At 42.0% G+C, this 22,178-nt stretch overlaps 1 protein-coding gene across 3 annotated transcripts in view; it reads right to left on the minus strand.

Annotated features, from left to right (window-relative positions):
* Nucleotides 1-22,178, minus strand: part of ERBIN (erbb2 interacting protein) — a 341,118-nt gene that overhangs the window by 61,842 nt on the left and 257,098 nt on the right. For all 3 annotated transcript variants that reach the window (XM_073623490.1, XM_073623499.1, XM_073623482.1), the window contains 3 exons: nucleotides 17,000-17,089; nucleotides 11,498-11,554; nucleotides 2,080-2,143 (listed from right to left, as the gene is read on the minus strand). In XM_073623490.1, coding sequence (XP_073479591.1) covers nucleotides 2,080-2,143; nucleotides 11,498-11,554; nucleotides 17,000-17,089 — 211 coding nt within the window. The remainder of the gene's footprint in view (nucleotides 1-2,079; nucleotides 2,144-11,497; nucleotides 11,555-16,999; nucleotides 17,090-22,178) is intronic.

Genomic DNA, 22,178 nt, shown 5'->3' on the forward strand with positions numbered 1-22,178 from the left:
TTTGAGGGGACAGCAAATTTACACTGTTATACAAGCTGTACACTCACTACTTTACATTGTAGCAAAGTGTCATTTCTTCAGTGTTGTCACATGAAAAGATATAATAAAATATTTACAAAAATGTGAAGGGTGTACTCACTTTTGTGAGATACTGTGAAGGGGACAGTACAATTACAATGCAAAAGAAATAGGAGGGCCCTGCTCTTGGAGCTTACAATCTAAAGGGAGAGGGAGGTGGTACAAAATGTAACACCAGTAAAACCTTGGTTTGAGAGTAACTTGGTTTGAGAGCGTTTTGCAAGACAAGCGACATTTTTAAATACATTTTGACTTGATATACAAGCTATGTCTTGATATACATCATGTCACAAATGAGTATGCAGGCACCTGGGGTAAAGCTGTCCACGTAAACCATCCCCCGCACCGCCATCAATGTCATCCCTTCCATGCCACGTGCCTCGCTTTCAAATCACTCTACTGCAGGATAGTCTCCCTGGTCACAGTTGCAGAATGACAGCAGTGAGAGTCGGCGGTGGGGGGGGGGATGGTCTATGTGGACAGCTTTACCCCGGATGCCTGCATACTTAGATGTGCCTCTTTTAATCATCAACCATATGGGTTGCTAAATGTTGTACCTTCATTAAATGTAACCATATTTATACACTTAGAGGCTCCTCTCTTCTCTTTTATACCGTGTAGCGCCTGTTGGATTTTGCTTCTAATCCCCTTGTGGAGGCTTCCATTTGTGGATGGACATTTTATGGTTACACAACCTATCACACTGCTATAATCTTTTTATATGGACTATAAACTGAGGGACTTATGAATAAATGGTTGTGGAACTAATCATTTGAGTTTCCATTATGTCTTATGGGGAAATTCTCTTTGATATACAAATGCTTTGGATTACAAGCATGTTTTCGGAACGAATTATGCTCGCAATCCAAGGTTTTACTGTAGCTTCGGGGAATGATCTTAAGGAGGTGACTCAAATACAGTTCTTATGTGGAGGTGGGGTAGGCTTCCATGAATAAATGAGTTTTCAAGAACCACCTAAAGGTGGACAGGGTAGGAGTTGACCGGGCATACCGGGGTAGGGAGTTCCAGAGGATGGGAGAGGTTCTGGAGAAGTCCTGGTGGTGAATGTGGAAGGAGGTTATGAGGAATCTAGAGAGTAAGATGTCTTGAGAGGAGCAGAGAGGACAATTTAGGCAATATCTGCAGATGGGGTTGGTGATATAGTTGGGAGCGATGTTGTAGATGGCTTTGTACGTTGTGGTTTAGTATTTAGAATTCTATACCTCAGGCTAGTGGAAGTCAGTGAAGAGTTTGGCAGAGAGGTGCAGCAGTCACAGATCAGTTAGTCTAGCAGCAGCATTCATAATAGACTGAACGGAGGATAACTTGTGTAAAAGTAGGCCAGTGAGGACATAGTTGCAGTAGTCAAGGCGGAAATAGCCAAGGAGTGAAGTTGTTTTGCAGTGTCGTTAATCAGGAAGGGGCAAATTCTGGAAATGTTGCGGAGGGTAAGGTGGCAAGATTTAGCCAGTAATTGGATGGTGGGGGTCAAAAGTGAGATCAGAGTCTAGGATTACACCCAGCACCCTGGCATGAGCAGAAGGACCAATGCCATAGAGCAGGGGTCTCCAAACTATGGCCCTCCAGTTTTCTAGGAACTACAATTCCCATCATGCCTTGTTATGTCTGTGAATGTCAGTGAGTTTTACAATGCCTCATGGGATGTGTAGTTCCGCAACAGCTGGAGGGCTGTAGTTTGGAAATTCCTGCCATACAGTATAGTCCCTAGTTCATCTAAGAAGCAAGCAAAAGAAGGTGGCTATGTTTCTACATACAGCGGAACCATGGGGAACAAGCATAGCCACCCTCTAACAAAAAGCTAGACCAGAGCAAAAAAATTGAATTTGGAGATTTGGAGGATGTATGGAGCAAAATAAAATACTTTTTAATTTAAGAATACATCTTTGAATATATTTTTTTGTTGCCGTGTACCATGTACTGTTAATGTATACTACATGGCAGTGAAAGTAACAAAATTAAATACTAGTATGGACTGCTCACCACTTCTGTGAATTCGTTACTCCCGAGATCCAGTCTCTCAAGCTGCGTCAGCCTATTCATAGTTCTGAAAGAGGAACATATCACTCATCAAATTATAAATTTCAAAAAGGAAGAACAGAGAACTCTTAAAAATTACATTTCATGTTCTTAACACAATAACCCAGAATACTCAATACAAAGTGGCCCGGACTGATACTTGTCCTTTAAATTATAGATAATAACTGCTCCAACACATCAAGCAAGAAACTCTATGCTGGGAACTACATTAAAAGTAGTCAAGTGTTCCCTTATAACGGTTAGGGAAAATGTTTTCTAGTTAAAATATTCCTGGCGGCAACACAGAAGATGCTGTTACTTTATGAACAAGCTATTCTGTATACTAAATAAATTAAGAAACCGTGAAATGGGTACAGTCTAGAGTACTGATCTGGTCATAAAATGGCTCCAGATCTGATAACGATTATTTAAGACATTAAGGCTGGGTTCACATATGCTTCGGCGGCGGTTCATAGCATGGGGTTCGGTGCGTCCCTGTTCACCAATTCAGGTGCAAATCAGGTCTTAATTTTTGCCTGAATTTGCACTTGAATCAGAACCAAAGACGCACAGGACCATATTTAACCGGTTCCCGACCGGCTCACGCACCTTTACTGTGGCACAATGGCGCCGCTGCACGAAACCCCGTACCCGCAGAGTATGAACCAGTAGACAGCAGCTGCACCCTGACTGATAGCTCTGATGACTGAGTAGTGATCCTGCTAAGGTCAAGCGTACCCGACCCCGTTGTTCTTCTGTTGTTGAGGTGCAAGAACCGCAGGGCTCTCGTAAGGAGCAGAGAGCCAGTACTAGTGACGCTCATCCTTCAGGTGAACTGGAAAGCACCAGCAGCCTAGTACATCCTGGTTGTATATCCAGCACTGCAGTATCACGTGGTGACATGGCGAGTCCCATAAGTGCAGTCCAAGCTGGTGCGGAGGCTAGCACAAGTAGTGTCCCGCAGCCACTAAGAAGACAAACACAGGCCCGTCGAGCCCATAGTGCCTTTTCCTACTGCATTTGCCAATCCTAATTGGGAACCCACCACTTCTGCAGCACCCATACTTCCCCCATTCACTGGCCAACCCGGAATAGGGAGGCACAGTGGTGTGGTGGGTAGCACTTTCGCCTAGCAGTAAAAAGGGTCACTGGTTCGAATCCCAACCATGGCACTACCTGCCTGGAGTTTGTATGTTCTCCCTGTGCCTGCGTGGGTTTCCTCTGGGTACTTCGGTTTCCTCCCACACTCCAAAGACATGCTGGTAGGTTAATTGGCTTCTGTCTAAATTGGCCCTAGTATGTATGCATGTGAGTTTGGGACCCTAGATTGTAAACTCCTTGAGGGTAGGGACTGATGTGAACGTACAATATATATGTAAAGCGCTCCGTAAATTGACAGTGCTATATAGGTATCTGAAATAATAATAATAAATTCAGGTGGAAACAGTTAATTTTATGTCACTTGATTCTTATTCGCTGTTTTTCACGTAAGATCTCTATAGATCTATTGTGGACCAAAGCAATTTGTATGCTGGTCAATTCATCGCTGCTAATCCCCAGTTGACCCTTGCGAGAGATTGGAGACCTATTACGGTTTCCAAATTTAAGACCTTCCTGGGCCTATCCCTTCTCATGGGCATAACTAAAAAAGTGAGTAGCGGTCATTTTAGTCCACTGACCCAATCAATCATATGTCCGTGTTCTCTGCCTCCATGACCAGGACATGATATGAGCAGATCTTGCGGTTCATGCATTTTAATTACAATGAACTCTGCCGTCCTCAGGGTAACCCTGAATATGATTGGCTCCACAAAATTCGGCCCCTCGTAAACCACTTCAACCAACAGTTTGCGCCTTGTTTACTCCCGATCAAGTTGTCTGCATTGATGAGTCCCTGATTACGTTTTCTGGCTGCTTGTCATTCAAACAGTATCTTCCCAGCAAGCGTGCCAGATATGGGGTCAAGATGTATAAGCTCTGTGACAGGGAAATAGGCTATACATATAGTTTACGAGGGAAAAGATAGTCACGTAGAGCCCGAGAACTGCCCGAACTACATAGGGAGCGCTGGTGAGATTGTGTGGGACTTGGTGTCACCTTCATTCGGAAAGGGGTACAAATTGTACATGGAAAATTATTAGACAAGCAAGCCACTTTTTATTCACTTGTTTGATCATGGAATTGGCGCATGTGGCACAGTGCGATCTAATCGCCGGGACTTACCCCATCGGCTTGTAGAGACTGGGAGACTTCTAGAGGCTTAGACTGGGAGAGAGAGCCTGCTTGAGAAGTAATAATTTGCTCGCAGTGAAGTGGAGGGATAATCGGAATGTTTTCATTCCATCCTCCCTTCACGCAGATATGACAGTCCAAATTCCGACTGGTATTGTAGAGAAACCCCTCTGTGTCCACAAATACAACCTTAATATGGGAGGGGTGGACCTAAACGACCAGTTGATGGCGCCATACTTAATTGCCCATAAGGCCAGATGCTAGTACAAAAAAGTGTCTATAATTATCCCAAATGGCTCTTCTGAACGCTTATGTGCTATACAAAGCGTCAGGACGAACTGGATCCTTCCTTAAATTCCAGGAAGAGATCATCACGGCCCTTCTGTTTCCAGACGAAGCTGTGTTCCAACTTCCCAATGCAAATGCAGTGAGCTGGCAAATGCTTCAGCATAGATTTCTTACTCTTCTTTTGGCACAGATTGTTGTTTAATTGAGTTAATATTTTATTGTTACCATTGTTTGCTTTTCAGCTGCAGCACTGATTTATTTATTTTGACAGCAACAGCGTTTGCTCTCACGATACGTAAATCAGCAACTCCAGCGCTGTAGGAGGCAATTTCACCAACACAGAAAAAAAAAAAATGGTGCATGTATGCACATCATTAGAAGTGGGTGGATGCAGGACGGTAGTCTAATGGTGGGCATACCCACCGATCAATCTCTTTTTTTGTTCAGCCCACAGGCAGCATGAAAAAAAGAACATTACAATATATGCCCAAAAAGAACCAGCAACGTACTAGTATGTTACTGGACTTTGGGTGGTTATACCAGAATGATGCCTGCAGGTTTAGGTATCAACTTGATATTGTTCTCTTTTCAGCCAGTGGTCAGCTTTCATGTAAAAGCAATCCTAGCGGCTAATTAGCCACTAGACTGCTTTTACAAGCAGTGGGAGGGAACGTCCCCCCCCCCCCCCCGCCGTCTTCCATGGTTTTCTCGGGCTCTCCTGTCCCACCGGGGAACCTGAGAATGTAGCCGGTGGTTCCACCAGCTGACCATAGAGCCAGGACTGCTCCAATCATCTCTATGGCCTAAGAAACCAGAAGCTACGAGCATTTCATGACTTCTGTTTCGCCGGATATAAACAGCGCCATTGGGAAAGCATCTTATCACACCAATCTTGGTGTGGTTAGATGCTTTGAGGGCAGTGGAGAGATCTAGAGTCTAATAGATCCCAAAGAGAAATGAAATGAAAGGAACAGTGTACAAAAAAAATAAAAAAGCACTCCTGCCGCCCCCCCCCCCCCCCTCCACTTGTGCATAATGGTGAACGAAAGTGTCGGTCTCGTATCATATGTAAATGGAAATTGCACCATGCATGTGAGGTATTACCACGGACGTCAGATTGAGGGCAGTCATTTTAGCAGTAGACCTCCTCTGTGAATCTAAAGCGGTAACCTGTAAAGGCTTTAAAGGCTTTTAAAAATGTATGTTGTTTGTTGCCCTTGCACGGTTGTGTGCAATTTTAAAGCATGTTGTGTTTGGTCTATGTACTCGGCATAAGATCATCTTTTATATTTTACCAAACATTTGGGCAATATAGTGCGTTTTAGTGCATTAAAATTCAAAAAAGTGTTATTTTTCCAAAAAAATTGCGTTTGAAAAATCGCTGTGCAAATACTGTGTGAAAAAAAAAAATTGCAGACAGACACCATTTTAATCTGTAGGGCCTTTGCTTTAAAAAAATATATAATGTTTGGGGGTTCAAAGTAATTTTCTAACAAAAGAGAACATTTTTTTCATGTAAACAAAAAATGTCAGAAAGGGCTTTGTCTTCAAGTGGTTAGAAGAGCGGATGCTATCTGGGCAATTCATGGCCTCTGAAACTGTGATAGGTAGTGAGGCGTGAAATAAAAAAATGTACGCCCTTAGAATGCCTAAAGTTGGTGCTTGATTTTCGGGGTCCTGTGCACGGCTAGACTGCCAAAAAGTCCCAGACACGTGGTATCCCCGCACTCAGGAGAAGCAGCAGAATGTATTTTGAGGTGATCAAATACCACCAAAAGAAAGCTCTATTTGTGGGTAAAAGGGACGCAAATTTAGTTGGGGTACAGCATTGCATGACCGCGCAATTATACCAGTTAAAGCAGTGCAGTGCCAAATTGTAAAAAGTGTTCTGGTCAGGAAGGGGGTAAAACCTTCTGGGGCTGAAGTGGTTGAATGCTGTCCCGGAGCTGTGTAAACTGGCTCCATTAACAGCCGGTCACACTCTCCTGTCATGCAAATTGGATGCGAGGAAACCCACATTCAATTCGCATTTTTGTGAACCCAGCCTAAGGCGCAACCAAATTAGACATGAAAGCAATGATCACCTTTTGTTTTTTTGTTCTTTATTTTTGGCTTTCCACTATCCCTGTATCCTTAAGGTGTTAGGCAACCATCTAACAAGAAGCATATTGAGAAGTTTTTTATCATTAGCCCTATTCATCACCCCATCAATATAATAATACATAAATCTCTGTAATTTATTACATTATTCTGCGTCATGTGACCGCTGATCCCTCTCCTTAAGGATACCCCTACACTACCTCTCCTATAGACTTTGTTAGCAATATCCCTTGGCAGAAAACACCTGTATAGTAGAGGATGTGGCAACGTCACCACTGAGCCAAAAAAGATAAACACATACAGAATGGGAAGAGGACGCTGTAAATTCAGCAGCAGGACTGCAGGATTGCCAGGCAAATGCAGAAAATGAGCACAACAGGAGGACTGGCAGGATCAACAATTAAACCTTTTAAAAAGAAGGGGACATGGTTGCCTATGTAAATATAAAAAAATGAGGAGAGTTATAATGAAGGCATGTTTTAGAAAAGAAGTCAAATAAATTGAGCACACTTTGAAGCAGTAGAAAAGGATGCTATTGTTCTATAAAAAGTTGGATATAGTGGTAATCAGTGATAGCATATGGTCATATTCACTGTGGTAAAAGGCTTAACATTTAGCCTCACATGACCATACTGGCTAGAATTTCACTAATGCTGAAATAGGTTTTTTGTTTTTTTTCCCGCAGACTCAAATGAGGAACTGATATTTAGCTCTTGTTATAGTGACTAGTAAATGTCACCATTTCCTGTAAGCACCAGCATCCTTCCCCATTACATTTGGCGTATGCTACATAAAAGATATGACTTTTGCACAATGCTATAATATATTTTGAACAATAAATGTGATTTAGAAATAAAGTCTTGAGGAAAAAAAATAATCACTTGCTCCTTGTTAACTTTGGCAAGTTTGGTAGATCTTCTCAGCAAACAGCTATAGTTAATTGTTGTGGGGAAGGTGCGCTGGGATGTATTACTGGGGTTTACCGTTGCTTCACCCTGATAGGCGACATTTAGGGAAAGGGTGCTGCTAAATAAACAGACTCAAGGTCTGCTTGAAAACAAGAGAGATACAAAGATGCTGATAGAAGAGTAGGTCTGGACATTACATAGCCCTTGGCAGTGCAGGTTGCAGAGGCGAGGGCAAAAGTATACCATTGAACAATCCCTACATAACTTGGACAAACTCAGATGTGCGTTTAAGAACTTTAGTTTAGAAAGAAATTCTATAAACAAGCAAAAATCCGTGAATTGCTAAGGCTATGAAGGACACAACGAAATAAGTTTGAAAAATGTTCATGTTTGGCTGGTATGTACTATTAAAGAAAACCAGTCATTGTTTGAACACATGCAAGCAATTAAATAGATTTGTCATTAATTTATATGTGGTTATGAAAACATTAATGCTTGCCCCCTTATTTTACTTGGTCCACCTTGGATCTACAGGTAACACCTGAAAAGCCCCCTGAAACCCGAAAGTAGCTTCCCTGTCTCCTGTCTCAAAAAGACAACATACAGTATACTGTCTCACAACTCCTGGATGTGTATAACATTACCAAATAACAGCAACAAAAATCTAAACTATGGGGTTCTGTTGTATGATACTGTTGTGTGCACTCAGGAGCTTGATTCACAGCACAGCAACTCTCAAACTTCAGGGAGCATCTCAGTCTGACTCTCACACCAGTAATCCTCAGACAAATTTAGGTAAAACTAAAGAGGTAAGTAAATATAAATATTTTGTAAGCAAAATGCCCACATAAGAGTAGTTGTGATGGTTCTATTTAAAGCAGAGTTCCACCCACTTTTTAACCTTATCATCATTAGCTTCTAAACTGACTGTAATGACTGCATTGGGCATTTTTATTCCTCTTTCTTCCCGTTTCTCCCCTCCACGGTTATGTATGCAGTTTCCTGCGGTGCACTGGCTCCTGGGAGATGTGTGTCACGATTCCCAGGAGTCAGTGGGCATCGGCACCTCTCAGCATCGCAAGATTCAAGTGTGATTGTGATGGCAACCAGTGACATATCCTGCACTGCGACCTGTGTTTAATGCGCATGCGCGAGATCAGGAGGTGCATGCTGGGTAGCCAGCAGCACGCTATCTGGGAAAAGTATCCTAGTGGGCTTTACATGCCCACAAGCAAGATGGAATCGCGCAACACAGCCAAAACAAAGGTTCTAATCCTTCTTTGTTCCCCTCCAAAACTGAAAAAAAAATTCTATTTAACGTTGAAGTTTAGTTAAAAAAACAAACAAAAAAAAACACAATTTGCAGCTGGGTGCTTCTGTTCATAATCCCTCCATGCTCTATCCCCTACAATGCCCCTGAGCGGCTGGCTTCCGGCACTGTGAAAGGTTAACAGCAGCAGCCCCTAATCAGGAAAGTTGTGCCACTTGCCTTCCCTCTCCTGGCTCCTCTCCTATTCAGAGAACGTGTCTTACTAGACTCCCATGATCTATCGAGTTTTGTGAATGGGCGAAGGAGATGCTTTCAATATCTTCCTCCTCCATTCACAGAACTTGGTGCATCATGGAAGAGTAGCAAGACACGCTTTATGAATGGCAGAGAATCCAGAAGAGGCAGGCAATCAACGCAACTTTCCTGAATTGAAGCCGCTGCCGTTAACCTTCACAGTACCGGAAGTCAGCTGCTCAGGGCAATATCCTGCGGCAGTAACAGCACAGAGGATTATGAGCAGAAATGACTACCTGCAAGTAATGGGATCCACACATTTAAATATACATAAACGATTTTTGATCATCAAATCTCTGAAAGTCAAATCTCCCACACTAACATTGGATCTGAAAAGCAAGGTCCACCTTTATCATGTGGACTCCATTCCCCTTGACGAAATGCGGAATAAAACTTAAAGAGGAACTGAACTCTGGAAGTTGTGCTAAAAAGGCAGGCAGGGGGCAAAGGACTAGTCATTAGTATTGTCTGTGGTCTTCCAGCAGTGTATCTTTCCCCATTACTAACTTGCCATGCCTTGTTCTAAACTACATCTCTATGTGGAGGTGGCCATCTTGGTAAAGGCAGGCATTTACTTCTTCAATCTAGAACCTCCAGCAAGGAGAAGAGCAAGCAGTACAGTAAGGGGACATCACCAAACCTCACCCCAAATCAGGTGAGACTGGCAGTCAGAGAAAGCAGAGCCTTAGATCTCACACTCCAGGTATATAACTCAAGAGGCTGAGGTGGGTATATTACCCTATTTTTTCCCCTTAATGTATTTCTTATTCTGTATTCCAGCGAGGAAGAGGGTGGCCATAATTAAAAAGTGGACCTTGCAGACCCACAGAGTTGTCTTGTGCTTCAGGGGGTTTGTTGCCCGCTGCTGTAGTAGTTTGTTCAGCTGCCATTTGCTATGGATCACAAGTTAATGTGGTATTGGTAAGGTGCTTTCTACCATGTGATACCATAACAAATCAGTGCAAGGCCCCTTTCACACGGGCAGACCGATCATGTCCACCTGTCAGTTTCTTAGGCAGACCCGATCAGACCATCCATTGCCACCTGCTGACATCTGATTCTATCCACGAAAAACAGACAGCTGGGGAAACCGTTCCCCATCTATCTGGTGGATTGAATGACAGTCAGATATAAATAGAAAGGTGGTCCATTTACATCCGGCCACCTATAGAGAAGAGTGGGCTGTGTCTGTGTCTGCTCTGCATAAGAGGAGCAGACAGACCTGTCACAGGACATATTCCTCGCAGAGCAGGCGGATCCGCTGCTGGAGTTTGTGCGTGTGAAAGAGACCTAAATGTGCCCCAAAAGGAATAATGACTTTGCAAACTGAATGTTCACTGAACTAAGTAAATGGGATGAAGCTATGGTCCCTTCAATCACATGCTAGCAAAAATACTCCCCACCCCCCACATGATTGGGTATTTAAAGTGAACTAAGGTTCAATTTACATACTAGGACTGTAAACTGAACATAAATTTTCAAAATGCCTCTACTGCCATAGTAAATAAATCCCTTTCTCCAAAAAAGTCAGCATATAACTTGACCAAGAACTCAGAAATCAGGCTGACGAAGGCCTAAACTAGGACTCCCAGCTGACAAAATGCTAGGACTTTGCTTTTCTTTCTGGCAACCAGCTGAATCTTTTCTCCGTTAAAACATCATGAACAGACACAGGATTGTTGTTAAGCTGGTCCGATGATAAACATTGTCAGATGCAGAATGAACAGAGCAGTGAAATGCGCACAGATCCAAGTGTACGATTATGTGGAATGCCAGTTCAATAAACACCCTTATCCCAGCTCTGGCAGCATAATGCAGGGTGTGTCCTAATGATTCAAACAACAGCCACAGCCAGGACACACTCTTCACCTCGCTGCAAAACCACCTGGCACCGCTAACCTTACGCTGCGTCCATTAACAAAAGCCTGAAAACACTTTGGTTGCCTTGGAGCAGCAGATGAAATGTGTTTTTTTATTTTTTTCAATGAAAATGAAGGAAAACCCAAGGAAAAAAAAAGAAAAAAATAGGACTGCACATGATAGGGTATTCAAAGTGAACACAGGTTACCTTGATTACCAAATTTACTTTGTGAACAAAGTAAACACTCCCTTTACAGGAGCAGCCTCTACTTCAATACTGCCCATGTACATGCACTCATTCTAGAAGGCTTCTATTGTCTACCATACAACCTGTAAGTTTGGTTCAATCGTGCATTCCCAGATTTGATCAGAAGATTATTTAAACATTATACTAATTTTAAAAAAATACATAAATAAAAAAAACACTTACTTTGGTAACATTTTCAACTGGTTTTCCCGAAGCTCCAGAATTTGAAGTTTTGTTAACCTGCAGCAATCATTCATATATGAAGTCAGAAAATTATGTTATGTTATGACAATTTATGCATCTCACTAGGCAAAAGAATATCTTAAGGAAAAAATAAATCTTTCAAACAGCAAATACAAAGGAGCCTAGCAGAATTAGATTTTTTTACAGTTTCACACAATTTTCCTAATATAAGCGAAGAACAAACAGACTTTAGCAAATACATTTTCTAGAACGGTTCATTATATTTCTGCCTTGCAATACTGGGGCCCTGGTTTAAATTGCAGTGTTAATTGGCTCCTGTCTAAATTGGCTCCAGTATCTACAGTACAGAAAGAAAAAGTATTTGATCCCCGGCTGATTTTGTACATTTGCCCACTGACAATGAAATGATCAGTCTATAATTTTAATGGTAGGTTTATTTTAACAGTGAGAGACAGAATAACAACAAAAAAATCCAGAAAAATGCATTTCAAAAAAGTTATAAATTGATTTGCATTTTAATGAGTGAAATAAGTGTTTGACCCCTTCGTAAAACAGAACTTAGTAGTTGGTGGCAAAGCCCTTGTTGGCAATCACAGAGGTCAGACGTTTTTTGTAGTTGGCCACCAGGTTTTCACACATCTCAGGAGGGATTTTGTCCCACTCCTCTTTGCAGATCCTCTCCAAGTCATTAAGGTTTCGAGGCTGATGTTTGGTAACTCGAACCTTCAGCTCCCTTCGCATATTTTCTATGGGATTAAGGTCTAGAGACTGGGTAGGCCACTCCAGGACCTTAATGTGCTTCTTCTTGAGCCACTCCTTTGTTGCCTTGGCCGTGTGCTTTGGGTCATTGTCATGCTGGAATACCCATCCATGACCCATTTTCAATGTCCTGGCTGAGGGAAGGAGGTTCCCACCCAAGATTTGACAGTACATGTTCATTGTCCCTTTGATGCGGTGAAGTTGTCTTGTCCCCTTAGCAGAAAAACACCCCCAAAGCATAATGTTTCCAAGTCCATGTTTGATGGTGGGGATGGGGATGGTTGAGCTGATGTCAAAGAGCTTGATTTTGGCCTTATCTAACCATAACACTTTCACCCAGTTCTCCTCTGAATCAGATGTTCATTAGCAAATTTCAGAAGGGCCTGTACATGTGCTTTCTTAAGTAGGGGGACCTTGCGGGCACTGCAGGATTTCAGTCTTTCATGGCGTAGTGTGTTACCAATTGTTTTCTTGGTGACTATGGTCCCAGCTGCCTTGAGTTCATTGACAAGATCCTCCCATGTAATTCTGGGCTGAGTCCTCACCGTTATCATGATCACTGAAACTCTATGAGGTCAGATCTTTCATGGAGCCCCAGACTGAGGGAGATTGACAGTTATTTCGTGTTTTTTCCATTTGCGAATAACTGTACCAACTGTTGTCACCCTCTCACCAAGCTGCTTGGCAATGGTCTTGTAGCCCATTCCAGCCTTGTGTACGTCTACAATCTTGTCCCTGACATCCTTGGACAGCTCTTTGGTCTTGGCCATGGTGGAGAGATTGGAATGCAATTGAATGCTTATGTGGACAGGTGTCTTTTATACAGGTAACAAGCTGAGATTAGGAGCATTCCCTTTAAGAGCGTGCTCCTAATCTCAGCTCTTTACCTGTATAGTAGACACCTGGGAGCCAGAAATCTTGCTGATTGATAGGGGATCAAAATGTATTTCACTCATTAAAATGCAAATCAATTTATAACTTTTTTGAATGTGCTTTTCTGGATATTTTTGTTATTCTGTCTCTCACTGTTAAAATAAACCTACCATCAAAATTATAGACTGATCATTTATTTGTCAGTGGGCAAATGTACAAAAATCAGCAGGGGATCAAATATTTTTTCCCTCACTGTATATACATGTTTGTCAGCATGTGAGATAGGGACCTTAGATTGTAAGCTCCTTGAGGGCAGGGACTAATATGAATGTAAATTATATAAAGCAGGGGTCTCAAACTGGTGGCCCTCCAGCTGTTGCAAAACTACAATACCCATGAGGCATTGCAAGGCTGAGTTACAAGCCTGACTCCCACAGGCAGAGGAATGATGGGACTTGTAGTTTCGCAACAGCTGGAGGGCCGCCAGTTTGAGATCCCTGATATAAAGTGTTGCATAAATTGTCTGTGCTATATTAGGCTCTGTTCACACCTGTGCGGGTGGGACAGTGCTCATTTTATTGTGCGCGACGTTTAGGACAGCCTATTGATTTCAATGCACGTCTGCAAACCAGCTGCATGTTTTTCTGCTTTGTGGGAATACACATGATGTTGTGCACGCTCCTGTAACACATAAGTGTGAACTTAGCCTAAGTACCTGCAATAAATAAATAATTTTGCAGAGTGCGACTTATTTTTGTCTCCAATGTCCACCTCCTCTCCCTGGAGACTGCTAAACTGCATCACTGCCAGCCCTGAGGCTATCCAGATATGAACTCTGATGTGTGTAAATAGCTGTGTAAACAGAGAGAACACCACAACACTGAGGAGTTAAGCACAGATCTCTGGCTATATAGTTAACACTCAGCATGTTCAGAGTGTTCGTATTCATTGCTTCTCCATAGTTACATAGCAATACATGAGATGTGATCATAACAAAAGTGGGCAGTACAGTGGCTAAGTGGTTAACACTTCAGCCTGGCAGCACTAGGGTCGTTGGTTCAAGTCCCAGCCATGACACTACCTGCCTGGAGTTTGCATGTTCTCCCTTTCCCTGTGTGGGTTTCCTCTGGGTACTCCAGTTTCCTCCCACACTCCAAAGACAGGCTACTGGGGTTAATTGGCTCCTGTCTAAATTGGCCCTAGTATGTTTATGTATGAATGTGAGTCAGGGACTTTAGATTGTAAGCACCTTGAGGACGGGGACTGAGTGTACAATATATGTGTAAAGAGCTGCGTAAATTAACAGCACTATACGGATACCTGTAATAAATAAAAGTCTGCTGCCACACAAGATCTCTTTTGGACTGAACTAAAAACAGTTCTTTACAAGCAGATGGCTGTTATCAGGCACATCAGGAACAAATGAGCAGTTATGAAAGTTCCACCTCTGATTGCATACGCTGGAACGGGGCTGTGAACATTAAGTCCTGGAAGAGTATGCATGTTTCATGACCTGTCTGGGAAGGGTCCCGCTCTTATTATATTACACTGTTATTCAACAGGACAAGGCCAGCAAGTATTTAGCTCTAGAATAAAACAAGAGCTCCGGACTGAACAAGAACAATGACTTTTAGGCCATTGATTTAGGCCTGTAGCACAGTTCTTTTACAAAGCTCACAAGAATTGCACCATGCGAAAAGCAGCCAAATGGAGATCTTTAAAAGCATCTGAAAACAATGTGAGGCCAAATGCATAAAACTCAGAGACCTCAGATACCACCCTTTAAAAATTGTATAGTGCTAGCCACTTTGACGGGATTTCCCACATGGGTTCTGTAAATGAAACCAAGGCACTAAGTTTACGAGCTGGCTCATGAGTTCAGCAGTGCAGAGCTGTAGAGTTTAATAGTGTGTGCTCTCTGTCAGACCTCACAAAATACTGACTGCGGGCATACAAACCACAATATGGGCACGGACAGGCAAGAATAATGGACAAAAGTCAAGCCTTTTTGCACTTCAATAATAATAATACAATAATAATACATATGTAGTAGATTACATTAAATATTTTTATACAACATGACTCAAGAAAAACAAACAATTTCGACAACTTCAACCAGATTTTGTAAGAATTTCTCCAGCATGTTTTGGTTTTTGCCACACTAAAAGATGCCCACAACAATTGACTTTTGTTAAATGAAGCCGTGAAGGCAGGACTATACACTGCTCACATTTCTGTGCAGCCAGCAAGATTTGGCTGAGCAGTTTCAACCTAACAGGCTATTTATCTATAAATCCAGTACACACAGTAATCTCTAAGCACCCCAGGGTCTGGAGATAATATAATTATCCCAATGTTTTTCATAAAACACAGTGTAACATTCAGGCTGTACACCACAACATCAGATTATGCTACACATTGTAATCCATACAAACGGTCTTTCTGACCAAATCTGAAGATTTTGCATTTTAGGACATAAATGATTTTATTACATATTTTTTGTCTTACAATAGCCAATGTGTTATCTGAACACATATGCATATCAAGCACAAGTCTACTTAATTCACCATTTCAACAAGATTTATCAGGTCAGTGCTTGTAAAAGAAGATGCTCCTTACTTGTCATTCTGGCAGCCCGTGTGTAGAATCTCTGCTGCAGTGCTGGTTTCTTGGCTGTTGCACGTATTTAAAGCACAAGTTCACCTTTGGTAACATGGAACATGTCCCACCCGTTTTCAGGATGGAACATGTAACATGTCCCCACTCCTTCAGCCTTGCCCCCATCCCTCTTTTAATTGTGACAGCGGGCACTTGCTGTCACAACTTGAAAAGAATGTGGCTGTGCGGGGCTCCACTCACACGTCCGCTCTATTCATTCACAGAGTTCTGTGCATACAGCCTTTGTGGCTGACGGCTTGTAGTTCTAAATAAACTACCAGGACACTGGTGGAGCACTCGTGGTTCATTAAGTGTTCCTGTAATTCAGTAACTGCCTGCCTGTAAGATGAGCAGACAGCTACACAGACACTGCCGGAGCCTGGGACTGCACCCGTGCTCTGCTGATCGTGGGGTGCAATGCTTTACAGGCTCCTAAAAAAATGAATAAAGTAATAGTAATAATAATAATGGCACTTTTTTTTTTTTTTTTACCTGACAAAAATGTGCATTTATTATTTTTTTTATCGATTCTGCGTACTTAGCCTTTAAACATTCCGGTGAGTGCACCACCTACTTCCCCTGCTGCAAGCTGTGGTTCCTCCCACTGGTTCATACATGCTATAGTGGACATACAAGCCAGCAGAGAGAACCACAGCCTGTGGCAGGCAGGTATTTTATATCACCAAAATGGTAAATATACGCAGCATCCAAAAAACAGCATCACAGCGGGGTTTCAACACACAGACTCCTGGAATGGCAAGTATGGAGCCTCTTTTATTCTTTTTTTTTTTTTTTTCATTTTAACCCTGTAATAACAAAATCACTTTAATTCAGGGTCATTCAGAAGATAAAGACACCAGCAGCCATAGGAATTTAGCTAGCAGCTGGGAGCAGGGGATAAATGCCAGAATAAAGGTAAGAGACGCTGTTGGTATTTTGTGTCAACTAGGGAAGTTATAATGCTGGAAATAAATTTCTGAGTATAAATCCGTTGCTTACCACCAGACTGTCCTTCCACCGAACTAAACAAATCCTGCATAGACAAGCTGTGTCCTTGTTAGCACATCAGTATATAAATGGCCTTTTATATTAAACTATTTAGTAAACTTGTCAAGTCAGAATATCGAAAATTCATTCCTTATTCTTATCTTAAGGATAATGCAAAAAGAGTGAACAAGGTTCTGTACTCACCTGCCAAAATTAGCTGGCAAGAAGTCAAGGAAAGCATCATTTAGGTATAACTGAGTCAAGTTTAACAGCTGTGAAAACCCATCTGGAAGTCTATGGAGAGAAAGAAAATAAATACAAACCATGGGTAAACAGGAAATAGTTTGGTGCTGATGAGATGTGCTGGCATTCCCTACAAAACTGATCACAGATCCCTAATGATTATGCCAGAATTATTAATTGTGGATATAAAACTGTCACATCAGGCGACTCAGCATAATTAACACAGAAAATTACTTTTTGGTCCATAAAGACCAGTTTAATCAATGTGCTTTCTGAAAGGCTAGACTTAAAATAAAAGAGATGTAGCACTGGGGAATAAAGGATTATGGAAGTGCTAAGCATAAGGACATTGAAGTGTAAATATCTCTGTAAAGGGCAATTATTACAGCCCTCGTGCTGTGCTCCATTTATTATAAAAAAAAAAAAAAAAACATAGCATGTCATTTTCCAAAGGACACTGTTCTACAGTATGCAAGCATATAATAAACTTTGCTCATTATAAGCCACATGATTTCAGCTCTGTTTACAGATCAGTGCCAAGAATAAACCTGGCCTTAGATACTAGAGTAGCCATTCTCAAACCAGGGCTGCTCCGGAGGTTGCTGGGGGGGTGTTCCTTGAGCAGTGTGAAACTGACATTCCATTTCATAGTGCTTGCAAAGTTGCAGCGCCAACGCCACTCAGCAATCAAAGCTGCAGCGCCAACGCCACTCAGCAGAGTCAAAGCTGAAGTGCCAGCGCCACTCGGTGGAGTCAAAGCTGCAGCGCCAATGCCACTCAGCAGAGTCAAAGCTGAAGTGCCAACGCCACTCGGTGGAGTCAAAGCTGCAGCGCCAACGCCACTCGGTGGAGTCAAAGCTGAAGCGCCAACGCCACTCAGCAGAGTCAAAGCTGAAGTGCCAACGCCACTCGGTGGAGTCAAAGCTGCAGCGCCAACGCCACTCAGCAGAGTCAAAGCTGAAGTGCCAACGCCACTCGGTGGAGTCAAAGCTGCAGCGCCAACGCCACTCAGCAGAGTCAAAGCTGAAGCGCCAACGCCACTCGGTGGAGTCAAAGCTGAAGCGCCAACGCCACTCAGCAGAGTCAAAGCTGAAGTGCCAACGCCACTCGGTGGAGTCAAAGCTGCAGCGCCACTGCCACTCAGCAGAGCGAAAGTTGCAGAGCCCATGCCACTTGGCAGAGTTAGTGGCGTGACCCAAATGATCTTTTTAGCTGTCTGTAATGGTGACAGTTCTGACCACCACCATCTTCCCATTGGCCACCAAGGTAAGGTACAGTATTCTTATTGACCCCCAATCAATTGTTTTTTACCAGGGGTTGCAGAGTTCTTTTTTTAGCATGCGATTATTACCAGCGGCCAAAGCAAAAATCACTATATACTCCTGGCAGAAACGGCTCCCCGTGCCCCCCTGGTGCATAGTAGCCAATCAGTTTCTAACTTCAGCTTGTCCTATTAAGCTTGGGTAATAAAACCTGGAAGCTTATTGGTTTCTATACAGAGCGGCACCAGATTTTATACTATCCAGTTTTAGTAGATCCCCGGGTCTGGAGGCTTAAATCCACTCAGGCCACTGTTGTATCAGAGTGTGACATGTCTGCTCTAAAATTTAAGATACAGTTTATGCTCTTGAATTGGTTGTAAACCTAGTTACACCACTTGTACCTAGAAGTAAGCCTATAAGGCATACCTATAGGCACTGTAAATATCTCCTAAACCTGCACGGTGTAGGAGACATTTACCATATACACTGGCGCATGAGCACTGAAGAAATGGCTCGCTCATGCCGTTTCTTCAGCAGCCGCGCCGTGACCGGCGGCTCCCGCGCACATGCAAAGGAGTGACGTCATTGTGGCTCCAGACATTCACAGTGCTGGAGCCCGCGAACCTGGAAATAACTCCAGGAGACATGTCGCCGGTCACAGCGGTGTGCAGGGCTGCTGCAACAGCTTCGATTTAAGGTAAGTATTTCATAAGTATGCGATGCATACAGTACTAGCCCATTATGCCTTTGTCTTACAGGGTTTGTTTTTTTCAGGTTTACAACCACTTTAATGCTTAGTATACATGATCAGAAAACCAGACAAAAAAAAAAATCACGCATTCGAAGAGATAATATGATAATCTGATCGTTGGTACACAGCTTTCAAGAGCCGATTACGACAGTTCATGTGAAATTATCCGAAGGGACAAACACAAAAACATTTCTCGTACGATACCAGAATGTACAATTTTCGTTTAATCAGTACAGTATGCGTCCGGAAAAAAAAAACGCAAGACTGTGCTTGGAAAAATAATAAAACACATTACATCACTTCCAAAGGTATATTCTGTCATACGAGAATTTTCATAACTTTAATTTCCAGCAGAACGTTGTCCAAAGCATCACACTGCTTCCACTGGCTTGCCTTCTTCTCATAGTGCATCCTGCTGCCATCTCTTCCCCAGGTAAGCAACGTACAACCACCTGGCCATCCACATAATGTAAAAGAAAACGTGATTCATCAGATCAGGCCACCTTCTTCCATTGGTCTGTGGTTCAGCTCTGATTCTCACACGCCCATTGTAGGCATTTTTGGTTGTAGACACAGGTCAGCATGGGCACCCTGACCAGTCTGTGGCTACACAGCACCAAACACAACAAACTGCAATGCACTGTGTGTTCTGACATCTTTCAATGAGAACCAGCAATTTGAACTACTGTAGCAGACTACACGAACCAACGTGGTTGCTGGTTTGCCCGTTTTCCTTCCTTGGGCTACTTTTGGTAGGTCCTGACCACTGCAAACTAGGAACAACCCACAAGAGCTACAGTTTTGGAGTTGCTTTGATCTAGTTGTCTAGCCATTACAATTTAGCCCTTGTCCAACTCGCTTAAATCCTTACCACTTTCCCATTTTTTTTCTGCTTTCAACTCAACTTCAGGGACAACATGTTCACTTGCCGCCCAGTATATCACACCCATTTTCAGGTGCCGTTATAACAAGATAATCAGTTATTCACTTTACCTGTGGTCATAATGGTATGGCTGATCGATGTAAGCAGAAGGGTTAGCAAAGTCAATCTAAAGATGACCATACACTATATAATCTGATTGTACAATCTCCTTTAGATCTATGTAAAGTCCCTGCACAATTGGTTACAAATTAAATTGACTGTTTAGGTTTGTCCCCACATTATTCAGGTTTAGTAAATTTAAAGGAGATTGTACAGACATTGTACAATTGGATTGTAATGTCTATGGCCATTCTTACAATATCTGCCCAAGAAGTTTGACCAAATCTTAAGGAAACTTTACAGAGCTTAATGCAGAAATATATTTTATGTCAGTTATATACTGTAATTGTTCACATATGGAAACTGCAATGCTAATACATTCACTGGCTTAGTCTGGCCTACTTCATCACGTAAGCTGTATTGGTTAATGCATCATGTAATGCTGAGCTGACATTAATGGTGATTTAGAGGACATTATAAACCAATGGCAATTAGCAAAGCCTATTTGAGAAATACAGATCTTTGATTTACTGTTGAATTCTTGCTGTTTCTTTACAGTTAATCATGGAGACCATGTGACCTATTCAAAGCACTTCATTGTATAGCAGGATAGCATATTCCACAAATTACTTTATAATCCATTTGTTGTTAAAAAGGAAAATAGCATTAGAACTGCACAGCGAAAAGCCATGGGAAGGCTGTACAAGTGTGTTTTACTACACTAATTGTAGCAATCATTTATTCTTATATCATCTCATATCATGTTACAAGACCTCTCATTGACATCCTCCTACAGCTCTTGATTACAATGTTTGCTGCTAATGTTGCTAGCCTAAATACTGCTTATGCTTACCTTACACCAAAGCAAGTAAAGCCACATTGAAATAATCAAATTATAAAATGAAAGCTACAATTTAGGGATATATCGATCTATCTGTCTAGATAGATAGATAGATAGATAGATAGATAGATAGATAGATAGATAGATAGATAGATAGATAGATAGATAGATAGATAGATTTTTTGGATACATTGCCAAACATATTATTTATGTGTAAATGGTGTCTATATCTTTACCTCCAGGTGTCTGCTTCCAGTAAAAACCATCCATGCAAAGTGACCATCACAGACTGTCCTGGGCGTATATCTTCTGGCCCTGTGAGCATTAACAGCAGCTGCTACTGAGAAGAGTTGAGCTGCTCGCTCGCCCGCCCCCTTCTGCCCTCTCTACCATTCATATTGCTCATATTACTATACTGCCACAACGCATCACATTCTGTGAATGGGCGGTGGGCATCCTGTCATTCATCTGCTACTCCTACATTTACAGAACATGATGTGTTCTGTAAGAGTAATGGTACCAGTTTTATAAATGGGGAAGGAGGACAAAGTGGACAGATGAGTGGTGCAAACACACACACACACACATATATATACACATATATATATATATCTATATATATATATATATATATATAGATATATATATATATATATATATATATAGATATATATATATATATATATATATATATATATATATATATATATCTATATATATATATATATATATATATACACACACACACACACAGTATCTCACAAAAGTTTGTACACCCCTCACATTTTTGTAAATATTTTATTATATCTTTTCATGTGACAACATTGAAGAAATGACACTTTGCTACAATATAAAGTAGTGATTGTACAGCTTGTATAACAGTGTAAATTTGCTGTCCCCTCAAAATAACTCAACACACAGCCATTAATTTCTAAACCGCTGGCAACAAAAGTGAGTACACCCCTAAGTGAAAATGTCCAAATTGGGCCAAAAGTTTACATATTTTGCGTGGCCACCATTATTTTCCAGCACTGCATGGAGTTCACCAGAGCTTCACAGGGTGCCACTGGAGTCCTCTTCCACTCCTCCATGACGACATCACAGAGCTGGTGGATGTTAGAGACCTTGCGCTCCCCCACCTTCTCTTTGAGGATGCCCCAAAGATGATCAATAGGGTTTAGGTCTGGAGACATGCTTGGCCAGTCCTTCAATTTTACCCTCAGCTTTAGCAAAGCAGTGGTTGTCTTGGAGGTGTGTTTGGGGTCGTTATGTTGGAATACTGCCCTACGGCCCAGTTTCCAAAG

This window comes from Aquarana catesbeiana, linkage group LG01 (genome assembly GCF_042186555.1).
Source record: "Aquarana catesbeiana isolate 2022-GZ linkage group LG01, ASM4218655v1, whole genome shotgun sequence".
Taxonomy (NCBI): Eukaryota; Metazoa; Chordata; class Amphibia; order Anura; family Ranidae; genus Aquarana; species Aquarana catesbeiana.